This window comes from Jaculus jaculus, chromosome 18 (assembly GCF_020740685.1).
Source record: "Jaculus jaculus isolate mJacJac1 chromosome 18, mJacJac1.mat.Y.cur, whole genome shotgun sequence".
Classification (NCBI taxonomy): Eukaryota; Metazoa; Chordata; class Mammalia; order Rodentia; family Dipodidae; genus Jaculus; species Jaculus jaculus.
In genome coordinates this window covers 45961907-45976758 of record NC_059119.1, presented here as the reverse complement: position 1 = coordinate 45976758, position 14852 = coordinate 45961907, and the positions used below count along the sequence as shown (strand labels likewise).

The 14852-nt window shown below is 44.4% G+C and overlaps 1 protein-coding gene across 1 annotated transcript in view; it reads left to right on the top strand.

Annotated features, from left to right (window-relative positions):
• The window catches only part of Msh2 (mutS homolog 2), a 65245-nt gene that overhangs the window by 23991 nt on the left and 26402 nt on the right, over positions 1 to 14852 (top strand). Inside the window, exons 7-8 of the mRNA XM_045137640.1 lie at positions 674 to 873; positions 4757 to 4866. Coding sequence (XP_044993575.1) covers positions 674 to 873; positions 4757 to 4866 — 310 coding nt within the window. The remainder of the gene's footprint in view (positions 1 to 673; positions 874 to 4756; positions 4867 to 14852) is intronic.

Genomic DNA, 14852 nt, shown 5'->3' with positions numbered 1-14852 from the left:
ATCTCTCCAGCCCTGACATCATATTCTTTGGAATGGGAACAAGAACATGTGTTGTTTTTTTTTTTAATATTTTTCTTATTTATTTATTTGAGAGCGACAGACACAGAGAGAAAGAGAGAGAGAGAGAGAGAGAATGGGCGCGCCAGGGCTTCCAGCCTCTGCAAACGAACTCCAGACGCGTGCGCCCCCTTGTGCATCTGGCTAACGTGGGACCTGGGGAACCGAGCCTCGAACCGGGGTCCTTAGGCTTCACAGGCAAGCGCTTGACCGCTGAGCCGTCTTTCCAGCCCTTATATGGAATTTTTTAGTTTATTTGGCTAAGCTTGACAGACTGTTTTTCCTTTGATGGTGCTAGGGATCCAACACAGTGCTCGCATGTACTGAAGTATATCCTCTGCCCTACGTGACATGCTTAACTTTATATTACAATCTCATGTGTACAGAGTAGGCTTTAAACTTGCTGTGTACCCAGAGTTGACTGTGAACTTGTCCTCCTGCTTCTACCTTATAGACACGTGCTGCAACACCCAGGTTTTTGTTTTCTTTTGTTTGTTTGTTTTTTGATGCAGTGTTGGGAATTGAACCAAGGGCTTCATGCTGGCCAGGTAAGCACTCTACCAACTGAGCTGTGTCTTCAGCCTCTAATAATTTGTTCTAATCTGATTTATTTCAGATTAAACTTAGTGGAAGCTTTTGTGGAAGATGCAGAATTGAGGCTGACTTTACAAGAAAACTTGCTTCGTCGATTCCCAGATCTCAACCGAATGGCTAAAAAGTTCCAGAGACAAGCAGCCAATTTACAAGATTGTTACCGACTCTATCAGGGCATAAATCAACTCCCTAACGTCATACAGGCTCTGGAGAAATACGAAGGTAATGAAACACTCGTTTTTGCTTTATTATATTTCAGTCTTACATGCCTGGAAAATGTGCTGTTCTTAAAAAGCTGAGGCTGAGCTGGGCGTGGTGGCACACGCCTTTGATCCCAGCACTTGGGAGGCAGAGGTAGGAGGATCGCCATGAGTTCGAAGCATGCCTGAGACCACATAGTGAACTCCAGGTCAGCCTGCGCTAGAGCAAGACTCTTATCTTGGAAAACCAGCCGCTGAGAACGACGTGCAGACACGCGCGCTACTTTGTGCATCTGGCTTATGTCAAACCTGGGTCCTTTGGCCTTGCAGGCCAGCGCCTTCACCCTAAGCCATCTCTCCAGCCCTGTTTATGTTGTTTTTAGTCTACGTTTAATGTTAGTTCAGAATAAAAATCAACTGCAGGGCAAAGGCAAAAGACCCCGGTTCAATTCCCCAGGACCCAGATGCACAAGGAGGTACGTGTGTCTGGACTTTGCAGTAGCTGGAGGCTTCTCTCTGTTTCTCTCAAATAAATAAGTACAAATAAAATACTATTTTAAAAAAAAAAGACAAGTGCAAGTGAGGTAGATTCACAGGCAGCAGGGGGCAGCCACAGCATGGAAGCGCTGCGGATTTGCTGAAGGCTTTCCCATCTGCTCGTCTCTTGAAGAAATAGCTGCTTGAGTGCTTGTTTGGAGGTTCCAGCCGGGTCATGCAGCTGCTCACAGTACCCCTGACCAAAGCCTGGCCCTCTGTGTTGGGGAAGATGGTTCTTTTCGAGTGGCTAGCTTCAGCTGGGACCACCATGGCGTGGCGAGAAAGGAAAGTGATGCCCACCTAGCCAGCCAGATCCTCCGGATCAGTTCTGATGGGTGAGAAAGTCCAAAGGAACAATCATTTTATAACATCGAGACTCAACAGTGAGGTGTGTCAAAGAGTGGAATCACCTGGAAAAAGTCAGCATAGGAAAGAAAAGTGGTATTTCTGCCATTCATTGCTCCTATTTCCAGCAATCCATAAAAAACGCCAGAGAAGAGCCAGCCGTGGTGGCGCACACCTTTAACCCCAGCACCTGGAGGTCACTGTGTAGTCTCAGGGTGGCCTCGAACTCACAGCAATCCTCCTACCTCTGCCTTCTGAGTGCTGGGATTAAGGGTGTGAGCCACCCTGCCCAGTTACCATTCACTCTCTTTATTAGTAGCACCTAAGCTAATTGGGAATAAAGATCCAGACGCCACAGACATTATGTAGGCACAGTGTTTTAATACTCTGTCTAAATGTTTCACACATGTACTGTTTTCTCAGGATGTGTAAATGTTTTGATTAGTAACAAAACATGAATTTTAAGCAGTTTTCTTCTCTGATAGCTTTTCATCATTTCTCTGTTTTTCTGCACTTGTGAGTGTGTTTGTGTGAGTGTGTATATGCGCATGCAGGGGTCAAACAAACGTCGGATACTTGCAGCCACTGCAAACGAAGTCCAGGTGCATGTGGCACCTTAGGCAGCTGGCTTATGTGGGTCCTGGGGAATCGAACCGGCTTCCTTTGGCTGTGCAGGCATACTCCTTAACCACTAAGCCATCTCCTCCAGCCCCACTGGCACATGTTTTTTCTTTATTAGTTCTGTACATACTCAGTGTGTAAACAGCCATGTTGGTACCATCCTTATCCTCATGTCTGTTACGGGGAAGAGGCAATGTCTCTGTGCATAATGTCCTAACTTGTGGCTCTTAACAATCTTTCTGTCCCCTCTCCCGCAAATTTCCTTGAGCCACATTGGGTTCATTTTAGGTCTGCTTCGGTGATGAGGTCTTGGGATCCTCTGTGTCTGGATCTCTGGTTTGGTAGGAGTTGAGTGTTCTCTGTCTGTCTCCTTCACCCTTGTGCTGGTAAATATGTTCACCAAGAAAACAGCCCTCTTGCTCATTCCCCCAACTACTCTATAGTTTCAGCTGGGGCCCTGGTGGTGCAACACATTTTTAATTTAAATATATTATAACAGGTTACAGACTTCTGTCCTCTCACAACTGTTCCCTATACTCTGGGGCCTCCTCGGTAGGGTTATGGTATCGAATGTGGGTTCATGAAGGCGTCAGTCAGGCTCTGTGGGTGCTTTAGGGTAGTCCTACCCACTGTGTGGCTCTTCTTGTCTCTCTACCCCTTCTTCTGGAACGCTCCCTGAGTTACGGCAGGCTTGTTGGCCGGCTTTGTAACCTCTGGATTTTTCTTTGATGGGTTTTGATTGATCACTGTCTGTCGCCATTGCCCTGGAGCTGGTTGTTAGGCCAGCAGTAAGAGCAGTATTCATGCCATCGCCTCCTCTGCAATTTCTCCTGGGCCCAGGAAAACGTGGTAGAGGTGGCACATCCCATGGTGGGCAGTTGGCTTTCCTCTGGTCTTACCGATGGATCTTGGTTCTCCTGTTTTCTCTGTCATCTTCCCAGCCCCACCTTTCCATCCTTCTCTAGTTATCAGGAGCTACTAACTTTAAAAAAAATATATTTTACTTACTTGAGAGAGAGAGAGACTTGGTGCACCAGGGTCTCCTGCCACTGCACACGAACTGCAGACGCATGCGTCTCCTTGAGTATCTGGTTTACGTGGGTCCTGGGGAGTTGAACCGGGATCCTTTGGCTTTGCAGGCAAGTGTCTTAACTGCCAAGTCGTTCCTCCAGCCCAGGAACTACTGAATTTCATGGAAGCTTGGCAACAGAGTCTGTGGGACAAAATTCAGTGCTAGGGATCCCTGCAGGATTTCTTGGTGGAGAGAAGAGTCTTTGTTGGAAAGTGGTAGCGCCTGTTACTGCGGTCACGTGGTGTGTGTACATGTGTGCTTGCTTCCTGATCAGCCTCTGGTTAGCTGTTGTCATTGCTGCAGCGTACAGATACGGGAAAGGTCTTCCGAGCAGCAGGTTCCAGGTGACAGCTTGGACGAGTGGCGTCCGGGGCTCTGTTCCCTGCTTTCATATTTATTTTTTGATGCCCTTCCTCTTCCTCACATAATTCCTGAGCATGCAGTCTTTTTCTGTTGTTTGTTTTGAGGCAGGGTTTCACTCTAGCCCAGGCTGGCCTCAAAGTCACAGCCATTTCTCCCACGTGCTGCTGGGATTAAATGCCACCACCCTGTATTCCTAGTGTGGACTCTTGGTGTATACGCTTAGTTTCCCTCTGATCCAGACGGACCTGGGATTCACTATGTATTCTTAGGGCGGCCTTGAACCCACATCAGTCCTCCTACCTCTGCCTCCAAGTGCTGGGATTAAAGGCGTGCGCCACCACACCTGGCTCTTGCACGTACTTTTTTTTCTCCCCCAGATAGATTTCACTCTAGCCTAGGCTGACCTGGAATTCACTATGTAGTCTCAGGGTGGCCTCAAACTCATGGCAATCCTCCTACCTCTGCCTCCCGAGTGCTGGGATTAAAGGCAGGTGCCGCCACACCCGTCCAGGCTCTGTACTCTTAAATGGTGTTAAGTCAAGCTCCCGTGTTTAGATACCTGACTTGAGTCAACCTCTGTTAATTGGAGCCACTTTGTTGTTAATGGAAATTAGAAATGTAACTTAGAGTTTGAGTTCTAAGAGCTTTGATTATTAGATCATCCTGAAATGAAGTTCCTTTAGTTATAATTAATGTTGTTTATCTCACAGACTCCTGAAGGAGATGATAGATTTCCAAGGGGAGGCAGTGATTTACGCCTGGGAAGCTTTGACTGTTCTGTTTTATTACTTCCCTGTCTGCAGACTACATTGAGGACTGATTTCAAGTTAAAACAAACCAAGTGAAACAGTAACTTTGGAGACCTGCTGCACAGTTTGTGTTTTCTAGATCAAATGATGTTTATTATCTCCATATTTTTATTATCTGTTGTCTTCATTTTTTCTTTTTCCTCTTTGCTTTGTCTTAGGCCGACACCAGCCGTTACTGTTGGCAGTTTTTGTGACTCCTCTTATTGATCTTCGTTCTGATTTCTCCAAGTTTCAGGAAATGATAGAAACAACGTTAGATATGGATCAGGTATGCAATGTACATTTTAATTCAAGTAGTACAGTGTTTCTGAAAAGAAAGCAACCACCAAACAAAAACAGAAGCCAAGGAGAAATGAATGAAGGCCCGTTAGGAAAAATTTGGATTTCTTTTGTGGTGTCTTTTGGCACTTTTGTGGGTGCAAAGTTGAATGAAAGAAAAGCCACAGGGCTGGAGAGATGGCTTAGCAGTTAAGCGCTTGCCTGTGAAGCCTAAGGACCCCGGTTCGAGGCTCAGTTCCCCAGGACCCACGTTAGCCACATGCACAAGGGGGCGCACGCGTCTGGAGTTCGTTTGCAGAGGCTGGAAGCCCTGGCGCGCCCGTTCTCTCTCTTCTCTCCCTGTCTGCCTTTTTTCTCTCTGTCACTATCAAATAAATAAATATAAACAAAAAAATATTAAAAAAAAAAAGAAAAGAAAAGGCACAGATGAATTTGAGAAGGAGCGTGTGTGCTGGGCATGGACGCCAGGGCCTTTAGCATGCTAGGCAAGTGTTGTGTTACTGTGCTGCGTGCTCAGCCCAGGACCATCCCCAGAGTCCGTGTAAAGCCGTGTCTGCAGGTGGGGCTTCCTTACGGGGTTTGGTTGCAGCAGCAGAAGTCCTGGTGCATGCATACATACCCTTCTCTTTCTCTCATAAATAAATAAGTAAACTAAAATAAAAATAGCTTTTAAAAAACGGCGCTGCTTTTTTTTTTTTTCCCCCGAGGTAGGGTCTCACTCTATTCCAGGCTGACCTGGAATTCACTATGGAGTCTCAGGGTGGCCTCGAACTCTCCGTGATCCTCCTACCTCTACCTCCCGAGTGCTCAGATTAAAGGCGTGCATCACCATGCCCAGCTGCTTTTTAAATTTTTTAGTTTTTCTTTATTTGAGAGAAAGAGAGAAAGAGGATGGGTACACTAGGGCCTCTGGCTGCTACAAACGAACTCCAGGTGCATGTGCTCCCTTGTGCATCTGGCTTACGTGGGCCCTGGGGAATCGAACCTGTGTCCTTTGGCTTTGTAGGCAAGCGCCTTAACCACTAAGCCATTTCTTCAGCCCAAAAATGGTGTTACTTTTTAAATGTTTCTTTGAAATTTCTTTAAAAATATTTATTTGAGAGAGCTGCAAACATGAACTCAGGACACATGAACTACTTTCTAGGTTTGGCTCTATGTGAGTACTGAGGAATTGAACCCAGGCCATCAGGATTTGTAAGCAAAGACATTTAGTCACTGAGCAGTCTCTCCAGCCTACTCCACCTACCTTTTTTTTTTTTTTTTTTTTTTTTAAATAATTTTGATATAGGATCTTACCCTAGCCCAAGCTGGCTTTGAACTCTTGTTGATTCTGACTTTTGGGATTGTAGGCATGAGCCTTCATGCCTGGCTTTTGGATGGGTGTGTGTGTGTGTGTTTCTAAAATTTATTTATTTAGTTATTAGAGAGAATGGACACACCAGGCAGGGCCTCTGGCCACTGCAAACAAACTCCAGACGCTTGTGCCACTTTGTGCATCTGGCTTATGTGGGATCTGGAAAATCGAACCAGGGTCCTTGGGTTCCGCAGGCATGCACCTTAACTGCTAAGCCATCTCCCCAGCCCTTGCTGTGTGTTTTTGGACATGGTCTTGCTCTGTGGCCCTGGCTTTCCTGGTAGTGGCCAGTAATATTTTCTAAACTAAATTTTCCATTAAGCTGATCCCGCACACCTGGAGAGATGGCTCAGCGGTTAAGGCGCTTGCTGCAAAGTGTTAATAACTCAGGCTCGATTCCCCAGTACCCACATAAAGCCAGATGCAGAGTGACACATAGCAGCTGGAGGCCGTGGGGCGTCCACTCTGTCTCTCCTCCATCTCTTCAAAAGAAAGATGATCCTGCAGGGAATATGTGCTCAAATTATTCATGTTATGGTAACAGTTTAATTGGCTCATTTTATTCTTAACTACTGTACCTGTAAGTTTGAGTTGATAATTAGCTCTTTGTGATCTTAAGTTATTTATTTTTTAAAATTTTATTTATTATTATCATCATTATTTAGTAGATCATTATTTACAGCTTAAAGGAAATAATTCCCATTTGCTGTTTGTTCTCAAATCTTTGCTCTGTGGCCTCTGGACATGGGTTTCTTTTGAGAGAGTCTCTGCATAGTCCATTCTCATCTCAAATGTGTGATCTCCTGCTTCAGGCCTCCTGGATGCTAGGATTAGAGGCAGGAGACTCCACTCCCAGCCTGGTTTGTGGATTTTAAAAGTTTATGAGTAGTGTTTCTATTATTACAAATGCCTCACTTTTCTAATTTATTTTATGAATGACAGGCCAATGTTTTTATTTACTTGCTGATTAAACAGCCCCCAAATTGGCATTGTTTACCTTTTATTTAAAATGTCTTCCTTGGGCTGGAGAGATGGCTTAGTGGTTAAGGCGCTTGCCTGCAAAGAACCCAGGTTCAATTTCCCAGGACCCATGTAAGCCAGATGCACAAGGTGGTGTATGCATCTGGAGTTCCCTTGTAGTGGCTGGAGGCCCTGGTGTGCCCATTCTGTCTGCACCTCTCTCCAACAAACAAAAAACACCTTCCACCTATAGCTTTCTCTGTAATGTTGGTATTAGTGGACATGATATTAGTTTTTCAGTGTCTAGATCAGTGGAAGGCAGACGTGCTGTTGATGAAATCTGAATGCGAAGTGTGGTTTTGTCTTCCTGTTGCTGGTGTAGCACTGATATTTATAAATACTCCTTTAAATGGAAACGTGAAGGTATTCCTCCTGGTTAACAAAAACCCTAATAGACGCCGGGCATGCTGGTACACACCTTTAATCTCGGCACTCAGGAGGCAGAGATAGGAGGATTGCCATGAGTTCAGTCTACATAGTGAATTCCAGGTCAGCCTGGGCCATGGCAAGACCCTGCCTCAAAACAAAACAAAACAAAACAAAACAAAAAACAAAACAACAAAAGCAGCAACAACCACCACAACAAAACCAGCGAGCCGTGGGCAGCAGCACTGTGAGGAGGACTGAGCTTTTCACTGTCTGCACGGGAAGGACCTCAGAGCCCGGGCAAAGCTCTGCTTAAAAACCGCGGTTGGTTTTGCCATCCTGGCTGCCTTTGTTCTTCTACATTGCTATTATTATTTTATAGCAATATTGTGAGTCTCAAGCTTAAGCTGGTATCAGAATTCCCCAGAGGACTTGCTAAAATTAGTTGGGAGGCTCCAAGCCTGGCATCAGATTTTTTTTTTTAAGATCTAGGTGAGGTTAGAGAATTTGCATTTAGGCACAAGTTCAAGTTGGTGATGCTGCCTGCTTGAGCACAGCACTATAACCACTGCCTTGTTGCATGTTTGTTTGTTTATTTATTTAAGTGGTTTTTTTGTTTGTTTGTTTTTCAAGGTAGAGTCTCGCTCTGGGTCAGGCTGACCTGGATTTAACTATGTGGTTTCAGAGTGGCCTTAAACTCACAGTGATCTTCCTACCTTTGCCTCCCAAGAGCTAGGATTAAAGGCGTGCGCCATCATGCCAGGCTGTTTGTTTATTTACTTAGTGTTTTTTTTTTTTTTTTTTTTTTTGAGGTAGGATCTCACTCTAGCCTAGGCTGACCTGGAATTCACTATGTAATCTCAGGGTAGCCTCGAACTCACAGTGATCTCTGCCTCCCAAGTGCTGGAACTAAAGGCGTGAGCCACCACGCCCAGCATTATTTTGGCTTTTTTGAGGTATCATCTCCCTCTAGTCCAGACTGACCTGGAATTCACTCTGCAGTCTCTGGCTTGCACCACCAAGCCTGGCTGTTTGTTTGTGTGCTTATTTAGGAGAAAGGCAGGGGCGTGAAAGAGAATGAGAATGAATGGACAAACTCACTCCAGAAGCCTGGGTGCTGAGGACTTGAACCTGGGTTCCCAGGCGTGTCCAAGGCCCAACACCAAGAGAGTCTTGACACAGGTTGATGGGTTGGAGACAAATTCAGGTGACAAAAGATAGATTAGCACAGGAAAGGCTTTTGGAACCTGGGAATTATATGCTGTTTTAACTGAGGAAGTGTTTAACGGCACTTACTGAAAAAGTAGGGCTTTTCCCTTCTGTACCGGGGGTCACAAGCACTCTGCCACTCAGCTCAGTATGTCTATGTGTCAAGCCTGACTTGAACTTGCCATATAGATATAGATATAGATATAGAGATAGAGATAGAGATAGAGAGAGAGAGAGAGAGAGAGAGAGAGAGAGTCAGTCAGTCAGTCAGTCTAGGATGATATTGAACTCAAACTCATTGTGCCTGATCTCTCCTATGCTGAGATTATAGGTGTGTGCCATTGTGCTGACAATAAGAAACTCTTAGGAAAGATAAATGGTCCTTAAGAGAATAGAAGTAGAGGCTGGAGAGATGGCTTAACTGTTAAGAAGGTGCTTTTCTAGGAAGCCTGGGGACCCTGGTTCAATTCCCCAGTACCCACATAAGCCAGATGCACATGGTGGTACATGCGTCTGTAGTTTGTTTGCAGTGGCTGGAGGCCCTGGTGTGTTCATTCACATTCTATCTCTCTTCTACCTCTTCCGCTTGCAAATAAATAAAAGAGAATAACAGTGAATTCCAAATCGGCCTGGGCTAGAGTGAGACCCTACCTCAAAGAAAAAAAAGAAAAGAGAATAGAAGGAGAAAATGATGGTTTGTAATGAAGTCTGTTTTAGTGTGATTGCTTCTCTCTGGTGATGTCCTAAGTGGGGATTTATGATTGAATTTTGAGAGGTTTTTCTTCTAAGGAGGTGTAGGAAGGAATGGAAGAAAAACTGTATTATCACATGCCTATAGTCATTCATATATATATATATATATATATATATATAATTTTTTTTGAGGTGGGGTCTAACTCTAGGCCAGGCTGGCCTCAATCAAACTCATAGTGATCATTCTCCCTTTGCCTCCTGACTGGCTGGGGTTAAAGGGGTATGCCACCACACCCAGCTCAGAATAATTTTTCTTTTTGCTGTTGTGGTCTATTCTATACTCCTTCAGTGTTAGTGCTGACAGTAAATCAATGGTTGAATGTTTTTCTCACACACACCCCCAAATCGTCTATGTGAGGTTAAACTTATAATAGTATTTCATTTTGCAAAACTCAAAAGCCACTTTAAGTTTAATGCAGTTGTGAATCTAGAGCTCCCTCAAGTTCTCATTTCCAAAATGTCAAAAAGAAAAAAAAACAAAAATGTGGAGCAAGGGTCTCAGCTGGGCAAGTTGTGCCATCCATAGCAAGGTGGTCAGGAATTGGTCTCAGGTACCCTGGGAGGAACAAACAGCCCAAGGCCCTATGGAGGTTTTTTTTTTTTTTTTTTTTTTTTTTTTAAAGACAAGATCTCATGTAGCTGAGACTGACTTAAAACCCTAGGTAGCTTGGTATGATCTTGAACTTAAAATTTTTTTTTAAAATTATTTATTTGAGAGAATGGGTGCACCAGGGCTTTTAGCCACTGCAAACAAGTATCAGACTCATGCTCCACCTTGTGCATCTGGCTTATGTGGGTCCTCTGAATCGAACCTGGGTCCTTAGGCTTTGCAGGCAAGCACCTTATCCGTTCCAGCCCAACTTTTTCTTCACTTTTTAAAAAAATTTGAGAACAACAGAGAAATAGGCAGATAGAGAGAGAGGGGGGCAGAGGGAGGGAGGGAGAGAGAATGGGCACTCCAGGGCCTCTAGCCACTGCAAACAAACTCCAGATGCGTTCAACCCTTATTATGCATCTGGCTAACATGGGTCCTGGGGAATCAAGCCTCGAACCAGGGTCCTAAGGCTTCAAAGGCAAGCGCTTAACCGTTAAGCCATCTCCAGCCCTTTTTTTTTTTTTTTTTTTTAAGGTAGGGTCTTACTCTTGCCCCAGGCTGACCTGGAATTCACTATGTAGTCTCAGGGTGGCCTCAAATTCACAGCGATTCTCCTACCTCTGCCTCCCAAGTGCTAGGATTAAGGGTGTGCACCACCACATGCAGTTTTTAAAATAATATATCTTTATGTTTTATTTATTTGCAAGGAGAGACACTGAATCAGAGAGAGGAAACAAACTAAACAAACTCCAGATGCATGTGTCACTTTGTGCATCTGGCTTTACATGGTTACTGGAGAACTGAACCCCAGCCTTTATAGTCTTTTGCCAGCTGGTACCTTCACCCACTGAGCCATCTCTCTAGCCCTAACATTGAACTTCTGATCCTCCTGCCCCTGTCTTTCATTTGCTAGGATTTATGAGCCACCATACCTGTTATAAGAGCTGGGTTCCTTTTTTTAAAAAATTTTTTAAGTATTTTCAAGGAGAGAGGGAGGGAGGGAGATAAGGGGTGTCCTAGCGCCCCTTGCCCCTGCAGACAGACTCCAGATGCATGTACCACTTTGTGCATCTGGCTTTACGTGGGTGCTGGGGAACTGAACCCACGCTGGCAGGCTTTGCAAGCACGCATCTTTAACCACTGAGCCATCTCTCCAGCCCTCTTCTTTCCTGTGGTTTTTCTATTTCAACTAAGGCCCAGTTCTCCTTTTGCCTTAGAATGGTTAACAGTATCAGTTGAGGCCGCAGTCCAGGTTAAGAGTCATGCCACCTGCCATGACGGGATCATAGAAACAGTGATTGTGACCAGGGGAATGGAGTGGGGTGATTGTCCAGGGAAGCAGGACCTGAGACCACAATGGCCTTGGCTTCCTTGCCGCAGGAGATAGTCTTGAGTGTGCGCACAGGTATGAGGGGTCATGGGGTAGCCCTCCAGCAGCTAGGACATCACCTACACCTGGAGGCTGTCAAGGATCAGCCGCATTTCAGAACTGGCTCCAGGTGCTCTAGGGAGCAGACCTAGTACAGGATCTTCATTATTCTCAGTGATGTGCCTCCAGGCTGATCTCAGGTTATAAGGTGAATCGAAACTTTCTCTGTCATTTGTAGATATTTGTGATGCATTTAGGCACCTAAATTACGTGCCTCTGAACTACTTGGAGGAAATTTCCAAGGCATATCAGAGGTTGCATGTGTCAGTTTTTGAAAGCCTCCCCGTTTCCAGCTGTGCACCGGGGTGAGGTCTGAGTCAGCCGCTTTGCTTAGAGTGTGCGCCCCACCCCCAACTCCGCATGGCACGCTTCTGGTCTTCTCATGGCTCCTTTCCATAAATCCTCTAACTTACTTGCAGGCTAGAGAGATGGCTTACTGTTTAAGGCCAGAAGGACCTAGGTTCAATTCTCCAGGATCCACATAAGCCGGACGTACAAAGGTGGCGCGTGCGTCTGGAGTTCATTTGCAGTGGCTGGAGGCCCTGCTCTGTGCTCATTCTCTCTTTCTCTCTGTCCATCTCTGTCTCTCAAAAATAACAAAAAAATTTTTTTAAGTTATTTGCTGGGTATGATGGCACATGCCTTTAATCCCAGCACTTAAGAGGCGGAAGTAAGAGGATTGCTGTGAGTTTGAGGCCAGCCGGGGGACTACAGAGTATGTTTGAGGTCAGCCTGAGCCACAGTGAAACCCTTCTTTGGGGGTGGGGGACTAGCTACATGAGCTTGCGCATGCCTGCAACGTGCATAGTGTGCCAGGGCACATCCTGCCCGTTCACCTTTACGTGAGTGGCTGGAGAATCGAGCCTAGCCTCGCAGTGCCTTTTTAGTCACTGAGTTATCTTCAGCCCCCTTTCAGAATTTTCGTATTTTTTATATTTCTGGAGTGAATGTAGGTCTAGGGGCTGGGGTGCTAGTACAGTGGTTGAAGGCAATTAATTAATTGCAGTGCCTTAATTCACTTAATTGCAAGACCTGAGGGCCCCAGGTTCAATTCCTTAGTCACATAAAGCCAGTGTGGCGCACTGCATGTATACACACACACACACACACAAATAAATTTATATGAAAATTTTTGATGTAACTTAAAATCACTGTTAACCCAGGGGTCAAAGAAAGCAATGATTTTTTCCCAAAACACTCAACAATTTGCTTTACATGGGATGATTCAATGAACTATATTAAATTTAAGCCTTCCAGGCTGGAGAGATGGCTTAGTGGTTAAGGCACTTGTCTGCGAAGCTTAAGGACCCAGGTTTAATTCTCCAGGTCCCTCCTAAGCCAGATGCACAAGGTGGCTCATGCGTCTGGAGTTCGTTTATAGTGGCTAGAGGTTCTGGTGCGCCCTCTCTACCTCTCTCTGTCATAAATAATTAATAAATAATAAATAAAAAGTTCTTTTTTTAAAAAAAAAAGAAGCCCTGTTGCACCCATCCTCTCTTTGCACAAATAAATAAATAAAAATATATATTTAACAAAGAAATATGAAATGATGGCCAGGGAAGTAATTTTAAGCATAACATTACAACACTAGGCAAACTTGCCATGGATGTAGGAACTAATATATTTGTTTTAGATTTTTCAGTTGCCAAGAGTTAATTATGGTGATGGGTTGTTATTTTGAAAGGCACTTATTTTAAAAGGCATTGCTGCTCTTGCAGATTGGTTCTGTGATTATATTTAATATGATTTGTTTGTGCCTCCTCCAGCACTTCCCTCTTTGCAGAACTTGTGACTTGTAGAATCTTTCTTTCTGTTTCATAATTTTAAATATTACTCCTCCCCTGCTTTTTTTTTTTTTTTTAGTACTGAGGTTCAAACTTGGCCTCATCTGCTAGGCAAAGATTACCACTAGGCCATCACCAGCCCCCACCTCAGCTTTTAACAATTATTTTTCCCTAGAGCCGGCCGTGGTAGCACATGCCTTTAATCCTAGCACTTGGGAGGCAGAGGTAGGAGGATCTTGTTGAGTTCAAGGCCATCCTGAGGCTACATAGTGAATTCTAGGTCAGATTGGGCTAGAGTGAGACCCTACCTCAAAAAACCAAAAAATAAAACAATTTATTTTTCTCTTCAATTTTCTTTATTTCCTTGCATATGTGTGTCTCTCTCTCTCTCTGTGTGTCCAGACACACCAGGGTCTCTTGCTGCTACAAGCTGATGCCCATTCGATGTTAATGGGAGTGGCTGTGGAATTGAATCCAGGCCAGCAGGCTTTGCAGACAAGCACCTTGGACCCCATTGAGTCATCTCCCCAGACATTTTGTTATTTCAATAAGCATTTTCTTCAATGTTTTTTTTTTTTTATCTGAATGTATCCCACATATTTACAAAGAAATAATTTACTCAATTCTTTAATGTTTTTTATTTTCATTGTCATGGGGGATCCAAGGTAGGGTCTTACTGACTTGGAATTCACTATGTAGTTTCAGGTCAGCCTACTAACTGCTGGGATTAAAGGCGTGTGTTACCACTCCCAACTTCTTTTAAAAAAAAATTTTTTTTTTATTTGATAGAGACAGAGGGAGGCAGAGTGAGAGAATGGGTGCGCCAGGGCCTCCAGCTATTGCAAAAGCTTGTGCCTCTGGCTGATGTGGGTCCTGGGGAATCAAACCTGGGTCCTTTTGGCTTTGCAGGCGAACACCTTAACCGCTAAGCCATCCCTCCAGCCCCAAAATTCTTGAGTCTTTTATTTAGAAGAATGTTTTTAATCTCAATAAGTGTGTTATGTTACTTTCATAGATGTTATTCATATACTTCAGGACCTAATTTTTCTTCATTTTCTATATGATTACTATTTTCCTTTTTCTTTATTTTACTCTCTGAGTTAGGGACAGAAATGTGAGTTCTTTTTTAAAAATTTGTCTGTGTGTCTGTGTTTGTATGTGTGTGGATGAGTGTGTTGCACAGTGTACACATGGGAGTTAGAATCCATTTACCAAATCCTCCTCACTTGAGGCAGACTTTCCCGGGGTCTTGTAGTTTCCATATGATGTATTCACACCCTCTGAGATTTTGATTACTCCTCCCCCACCCTTCCTTTACTCCATCTCTTCCCCTGACCTCACTTAGGCCTTTCCACCCCTACTAATCTGTTCTTCTACTTACATATATACAGTATCATCCCCTTAAGTCCTCCCTTTTCTTTCCTCCCTTTTAGCCCCTTTCTATCTTACTGGCCTCTGCTACCAA